This window comes from Capra hircus, chromosome 29, assembly GCF_001704415.2.
Source record: "Capra hircus breed San Clemente chromosome 29, ASM170441v1, whole genome shotgun sequence".
Lineage (NCBI taxonomy): Eukaryota > Metazoa > Chordata > Mammalia > Artiodactyla > Bovidae > Capra > Capra hircus.
In genome coordinates this window covers 26,373,463-26,381,375 of record NC_030836.1, presented here as the reverse complement: position 1 = coordinate 26,381,375, position 7,913 = coordinate 26,373,463, and the positions used below count along the sequence as shown (strand labels likewise).

The 7,913-nt window shown below is 41.4% G+C and overlaps 1 protein-coding gene across 1 annotated transcript; it reads right to left on the bottom strand.

Moving 5' to 3' along the window:
* Positions 6,254 to 7,186, bottom strand: LOC102169559 (putative olfactory receptor 10D3). Its single transcript, XM_005699694.1, has one exon. It carries the CDS (start codon positions 7,184 to 7,186, stop codon positions 6,254 to 6,256), a length of 933 nt encoding a protein of 310 aa, XP_005699751.1.

Below are 7,913 nucleotides of genomic sequence, written 5' to 3'. Positions count from 1 at the left end.
AAGCCCTGTAATTATCTTCTACATTAACTGATTTGTGCCAATGGCCAGGGGACAGTCTATTGATACAGGAAAAGAAGACATAAGGAGTATCACCAACACATAGAGAGAAAAAGACCTTAAGCAGGGTTTCCCTGCTGGCTCAGCAGGTAGAGAATCTGCCTGCAACGTGGGAGACCTGGGTTCTATCCCTGGGTTAGGAAGATCCCCTGGAGGGAAAGGCTACCCACTCCAGTATTCTGGCCTGGAGAATTCCGTGGACTATACAGAGTCACAGAGGGTCAGACATGATGAGTGACTTTCACTTTCACTTTCTACAATAAACAGAGACTGGCTTTGGTACCACCCTTCCCAGAGCTTTCTGCTTGAGAAATATGAAGAGAAATTGAAAGCAGTCAAGAGAACTTCTGTGACCACCAGCTGTAGCACCTGTTAATTTGGCACTGAAATTACATATATATAAGGAGAGATTCATATGTATATGTTTCTGTTTTCCTGGATTGTATGCTTTTACAGAACTAAGATAAATTTTATTTTCATCTTTTTTCAGTATCTAAAAAACAGCTTATAAGATATGGATCAGAATATTATCTATAGCCCTTGAAGGGAAACTAAACATCTTTGACTCTGCTTAATGACTAAACTATTATTTGGTCTTGTTTATTTTCATTTGCTTCTGCATTTCTCACTTTCCTGATTAAATTTATTCTTCTATTATAGTTTTTCTACAGGCAAAAGGCAGGTAGAGGACATGGGTGTGGGACCATAGGTTCCTGCTCTGTTTCAGTATTTTGTCTTCAATTTTTCATTTTGTCTTAAAATATTACAAAAAATATGTATTAGTGAAGCAGGAAAAGTGCAGTCCCTTGCTATCATTTCTCTAGGCCCTTGGGCGAAATTGGAAACCACCAAGGTGCTCTTGGATATTTTTTGTAGGATATCCCCTCCCCATTAACAGCCTTTGGGATATTTCTGAGATTCAGCAGAAGGTGAATTCACCAGGCTCAATGCAAAGAATAGTGTGGCTGAAAAGAAGGCTGTGAGCTTCTAGAATAAAGGTCGTGGTCCAGATCAGGTGAGGAATCAACACTGGGAAAGTATTATCCATCTCTTTCATGGTCCAGGGAACTTCCTCATGAAGGGGATGGAGACCACAGGCAACAGAGGCGGCATGGGGTCGATGTTTGCTTGGAGACAGAGCTTTGTCTCCAGCTCTTGCATGTTTTTCTATATCCTTGGTCTTCTCTCCTCTTTGCAAGTTTCCTCAGATTAGATATAATCAAAGTTTCCAGTGCCTTCATTTATAGCTCCTGCCCTCCTTTTATTCTGGAAAAAGATGTAGAGAAAGATGTAACACTTATTGCTGGGTGGCCCTCCTTGCTTTTCTGTTGCTGTGCTGGCTCCTAATTGGCATGCCCCTTCATATCTCACTATAGGGCCAGAGTGAGATAAACACACTGCTGACCACTTGGGTTACCATTTCCTTCATAAGGATTGGGGGAAAAAAAATGTCCTTATCTAGGTTCTCTATCTTCTTGGGTTTGCATAGATAAAGATAAGTGATTGTATTTAGTGCCTTACCTATTCTCAACAGGAAAGATCCTTAAGTATTTGGTAGATTTTCTCATTAAGAGGAAAAACCTCAGCTTCATAACCTAGTCCTATTATATTCTAGCTATGTGATCTTGAGCAAGAAATTTCTTTTTCATTAAGCCTTGGAAATTCATTAATACAATTGAGATAATAATACAACTGTCACAAGATTGTTGCGAGGAATAAATGAGATCGTTTTGTATAGCATTTTGCATATTATCTGACAAACAGTAAGGGGTCTATAAATAATGATCTTCATACTAGTGAACCAAAGACAGGAATGTGAGGCACAAATGAGTGAAGAGACTATTGAAAACAGTTATATACAGATAGTCCCCAACTTACAACTGTTTGACTTTTTTTTTTTTTTTTTCACTTTCTGGTGATGCAAAAGCCATATGCATTCAGTACAAACCTTATTTCTAATTTTGAATTTTGATCTTTCCCTGGATTCACTATGTGTGGTAGGATATTCTTTCATGATGCTAGGCAGCAGCCGTGAGCCCAAGCTCCCAGTCAACCATATGATCAGGAAGATAAACAACTGATGCACCTACACCATTCTGCGTACAGACAGCCGTTCTGTTTCTCCCCTTCAGTATAGTATTCTGTAAGTTACATGACCTATTCAACACTAATAAAAAGTAAGTTTTATATTAAATGATTTTGCCCAACTGTAGGCTACTGTAAGTTTTCTGAGCATGTTTAAAATAGAGAAGGTAATGGCACCCCACTCCAGTACTCTTGCCTGGAAAATTCCATGGATGGAGGAGCCTGGTAGGCTGCAGTCCATGGGGTTGCTAAGAGTCGGACATGACTGAGCAACTTCACTTTCTCTTTTCACCATCATGCACTGGAGAAGGAAATGGCAACCCACTCGTGTTCTTGCCTGGAGAATCCCAGGGACGGGGGAGCCTGGTGGGCTGCCGTCTATGGGGTCGCACAGAGTTGGACACGACTGAAGCGACTTAGCAGCAGCAGCAGCAGCATGCAGTAAAGGAAGAAAAATAAAAACTTTATGTTGCCTCTGGCATTCAGTCTGTTAATACTAAAAAGGAAAAGATCCTATCAAGTTCTTATTCAGTATTTAAAACTACATTCTTCTATTTATTCCCTCACTTCATAGCCTTGGTCTCAGACATAGTTTCCGTTCAGTTCAGTCACTCCAATGTGTCTGACTCTGTGACCCCATGGACTGCAGCATGCCGGACCTCTCTGTCCATCACCAACTCCCAGAGTTTACTCAAACTCATGTCCATTGAGCCAGTGGTGCCATCCAGCCATCTCATCCTCTGTCATCCTCTTCTCCTCTCACCTTCAATCTTTCCCATCATCAAGGTCTTCTTAAATGTGTCAGTTCTTTGCATCAGGTGGCCAAAATATTGGAGTTTCAGCTTCAACATCAGTCCTTCCAATAAATATTCAGGACTAATCTTATTTAGGATGGACTGGTTGGATCTCCTTGAAGTCCAAGGGACTCTCAAGAGTCTTCTCCAACACCACAGTTCAAAAGCATCAATTCTTCAGTGTTCAGCTTCCTTTATAGTCCAACTCTCACATCCATCATGACTACTGGAAAAACCATAGCTTTGACTAGATGAACCTCTGTTGGCAAAGTAATGTCTCTGCTTATTAATAAGCAGTCTAGGATGCTCATAACTTTTCTTCCAAGGAGCAAGTGTCTTTTAATTTTATGGCTTCAGTCACCATCTGCAGTGATTTTGGAGCCCCCAAAAATAAAGTCTGACACTGTTTCCACTGTTTCCCCATCTATTTGCCATGAAGTGATAGGACCAGATGCCATGATCTTAGTTTTCTGAATGTTGACTTTTAAGCCAACATTTTCACTCTCCTGTTTCAGTTTCATCAAGAGGCTCTTTAGTTCTTCTCCACTTTCTGCCATAAGAGTGGCATCATCTGCATATCTGAAATTATTGATATTTCTTCTGGCAATCTTGATTCCAGCTTGTGCTTCATCCAGCCCAGCATTTCTCATGATGTACTCTGCATATAAGTTCAATAAACAGAGTGACAATATATAGCCTTGATGTACTCCTCTCCCAGTTTGGCACCAGCCTGTTGTTCCATGTCCAGTTCTAACTGTTGCTTCCTGACCTGCATACAGATTTCTCAGGAGGCAGGTCAGGTGGTCTGGTATTCCCATCTCTCTCAGAATTTTCCACAGTTTGTTGTGATTCTCACAGTCAAAACCTTTGGCATAGTCAATAAAGCAGAAGTAGATGTTTTTCTGGAACTCTCTTGCTTTTTTCGATGATCCAACGGATGTTGGCAATTCGATCTCTAGTTCCTCTGCCTTTTCTAAATCCAACTTGAACATCTGGAAGTTCACAGTTCACATACTGGTGAAGCCTGGCTTGGAGAATGTTGAGCATGACTTTGCTAGTGTGTGAGATGAGTGCAGTTGTCTGGTAGCTTGAGCATTCTTTGGCATTGCCTTTCTTTGGGATTGGAATGAAAACTGACATTTTCCAGTCCTGTGGCCACTACTGAGTTTTCCAAATTTGCTGGCATATTGAGTGCAGCACTTTCACAGCATCATCTTTCAGGATTTGAAATAGCTCAACTGGAATTCCATCACCTCCACTAACTTTGTTCATAGTGATGCTTCCTAAGCCCCACTTGACTTCATATTCCAGGATGTCTGACTCTAGTTTAGTGATCACACCATAGCGAATATCTGGGTTGTGAAGATCTTTTTTGCACAATTCTTCTGTGTATTCTTGCCACCTCTTATCTTCTGCTTCTGTTAGGTCCATATCATTTCTGTCCTTTATTGTACCCATCTTTGCATGAAATCTTCCCTTGGTATCTCTAATTTTCTTGAAGAGATCTCTAGTCTTTCCCATTCTATTCTTTTCCTCTATTTCTTTGCACTGATTGCTGAGGAAGACTTTCTTATCTCTCCTTGCTATTCTTTGGAACTCTGCATTCAAATGGATATATCTTTCCATTTCTCTTTTGCCTTTCACTTTTGTTTTCATAGCTATTTGTAAGGCCTCCTCAGACAACCATTTTGCCTTTTTTGCATTTCTTTTTCTTGGGGTTGGTCTTGATCGCTGCCTCCTGTACGATGTCACTTTCCTCCATCCATAGTTCTTCAAGCACTCTATCTATTAGGTCTAACCCCTTGAATCTATTTCTAGCTTTCACTGCATAATCATAAGGGATTTTACTTAGATCATACCTGAACAGTCTACTGGTTTTCCCTACTTTCTTCAATTTAAGTCTGAATTTGGCAATAAAAGTAGTTCATGATCTGAGCCACAGTAAGCTCCCAGTCTTGTTTTTGCTGGCTCTCTAAAGCTTCTCCATCTTTGGCTGCAAAGAATATAATCAGTCTGATTTCGGTATTGACTATCTGGTGATGTCCATGTGTAGAGTCTTCTCTTGTGTTGTTGGAAGAGGGTGTTTGCTATGACCAGTGCATTCTCTTAGCAAAACTCTGTTAACCTTTGCCCTGCTTCATTTTGTACTCCAAGGTCAAATTTGCCTGTTACTCCAGGTGTCTCTTGACTTCCTACTTTTGCATTCCAATCCCCTATAATGAAAAGGACAACTTTTTTGGTGTTAGTTCTAAAAGGTCTTGTAGGTTTTCATAAAACCATTCAACTTCAGCTTCTTCAGCATTACTGGTCGGAGTATAGACTTGGATTACTGTGATATTGAATGGTTTGCCTTGGAAACAAATAGAGATCATTCTGTCATTCTTGAGATTACATTTTGGACTATATTGTTGACTATGATGGCTGCTTCATTTCTTCTAATGGATTCTTGCCCACAGTAGTAGATATAATGGTCCTATGAGTTAAATTCACCCATTCCAGTCCAATTTAGTTTGCTGATTCCTAAAATGTTGATGTTCACTCTTTCCATCTCCTGTTTGACCACTTCCAATTTGCCTTGATTCATGATCCTAACATTCCAGGTTCCTATGCAATACCACTCTTTACAGCATCGGATTTTGCTTCTATCACCAGCCACATCCAGAACTGGGCGTTGTTTTTGCTTTGGCTCCATCCCTTCATTCTTTCTGGATTTATGTCTCCACTGATCTCCAGTAGCATATTGGATACCTACCAACCTGGAGAATTCATCTTTCACTGTCCTATATCACAAAAAGTTTAGCAGGAAATAAAGTAGAAAAGGTAGGAAAAGTGCAATGGCAAAGGCAATCTTCCTTCCTTTCAGTGGGAGGAGGAAGGAAAGGAAAGCAGGATAACAAGACTATACTGTTTTGAGGGTTTCTCTGGTGCTCAGTGGTAAATAATCTGCTTCCTAATGCAGGGAAAGTGGGTTCGATTCCTGGGTTGAGAAGATCCTCTGGAGAAGGAAATGGCAACCCACTCCAGTTTTCTTGCCTGGAGAATCCCATGGACAGAAGAGCCAGGTGGGCTACAGTCCATGGGGTCAAAGAGTCAGGCATGACTTAGTGACTGAATAACGACAACATGCTATTCTGAAGCTATGAGGAAGGGGTTAGGTAATACAAGAAAATAAAACAGGCAAAATGATGACATATTTTGACATACCCATCCACACCATTCAGCATGGGCTGAAAAGCCACATGTAAGAATTCCAGAGAAAAATTTCGCATATTGGGGCAGAAAGAATTCTACATCATCAACCCTTCCAGCCATTCTTTTTAAATCACAGGAACATGGTTTGTCCTGTGCAATACTTTGTTCAGAGCTGTTTTTACTTCTTTATTCCTCAAGGTATAGATTAAAGGGTTCAGCATTGGTCCCACCAGATTCATCAGAATTTGCACCACAGTTCCTAGCATTGGGTTAGGTGTGGGCTGCAGGTAGACAGTAATGATGGGTCCATAGGCACAGAGGATGGCGATGAGGTGGGCACTGCATGTGGAGAAGGCCCGACGACGGCCTTCAGTTGATGGAATCTGCAAAATGGAGATGGTGATCCGAGTATAAGACACAAGGATTAGGAGAAAGCAGACTAGAGATACTAGGCCAACGTTAGTGAAGCTCACCCTCTGGGCCAAGGATGTATCAGCACAGGCCAAGGGTAAGAGTGCTGGAATATCACAAAAGAAGTGAGCCACTTCATTGGGACCACAGTATGGCAGCGTGAAAGTAAGCAAAGTCAGGATGCTGGAATGGACACATCCTAGCAGCCACGTGCCCACAGCCAAGGCCATGCAGACTCTAGGGTTCATGATGACTGAGTACCGCAGAGGGTGACAGATGGCAGTGAAGCGGTCATAGGCCATCACGGTGTACAAGAAACACTCGATGCTGCCGAGGAAATGGAAGAAGAAGAGCTGGGAGACGCAGTCCTTGTAGGAAATGAGAGGGCTCAGGCCCATGAGGTAGAGCAGCATTTTAGGACAGGTCACAGAGGAGAAACTCATATCAAACACAGACAGGTTCCCCAGGAAAAAATACATGGGTGTGTGAAGGCGATTGGCAGAAAGAATAGTTACAAGGATCGACATGTTTCCCAGCAAGGTGCAGGCATAGAAGGGCAAGAACAGGACAAAGAGTAGAGTCTCCAGCCCCTCCGTGTGTGGAATTCCCAACAGGATGAACTCAGTCACCTCAGAGCGGTTCTTCATCTCTGTGAATGTCAGTCCTGTGGAAGGAAACGGAAGCAGAGGATGTGGAAGAATGTCCTGGTTTGACGTCAGCAGACTGAATGTACTGGAGAAATGAAATATGTGAGGGACATCACAGCGTTTTGATTCAAAGTTAAGGAAATACTATGTCTAAGCCAAATTACAGAGCATTTAACCTGGAATGCAGCTACCATAGCAAAACGTCATAGTTTTTATACCAAATATTTTTATCATACTGATTCTAAATGCAAATATCCTTTATTTAAACACTACTTTTAATGTTGGAGCAAGGCTTTTAAAGGGAAGGGTGATGCCCATACAAACATATGCTCCCTCAGAGTGGAGGAGTATCAAAAGCCTCAAAACCAGATAAAGGCTCTTTAATGTCTCTAGATATGAAACTTGAGAACCATTATATTTGTGAGCCACTACTGCTGACAAAATTATATTTTATCTGTTCTCTGGTGAGACCTAAGATTGAACCTCATAACGGTTTGAAGCAGTTACTCAGCATGATCTCAGTTCATTTAATCCTGCCAGTAACCCTTTGAGATAAATGTACAGAAAAGGAAATTTCTGAACATTAGGGAAGAGTGAACAACTTACCTAATTTGAGGTTACTATACATGGCGGAGCTAGGTATTTAAATCTGTTTTTTTTCCCCCTGAAATGAGTTTTTCCACTGTGTGCACTTGTGATGGACTGTGGCTTTACTGACCTTGTCAGA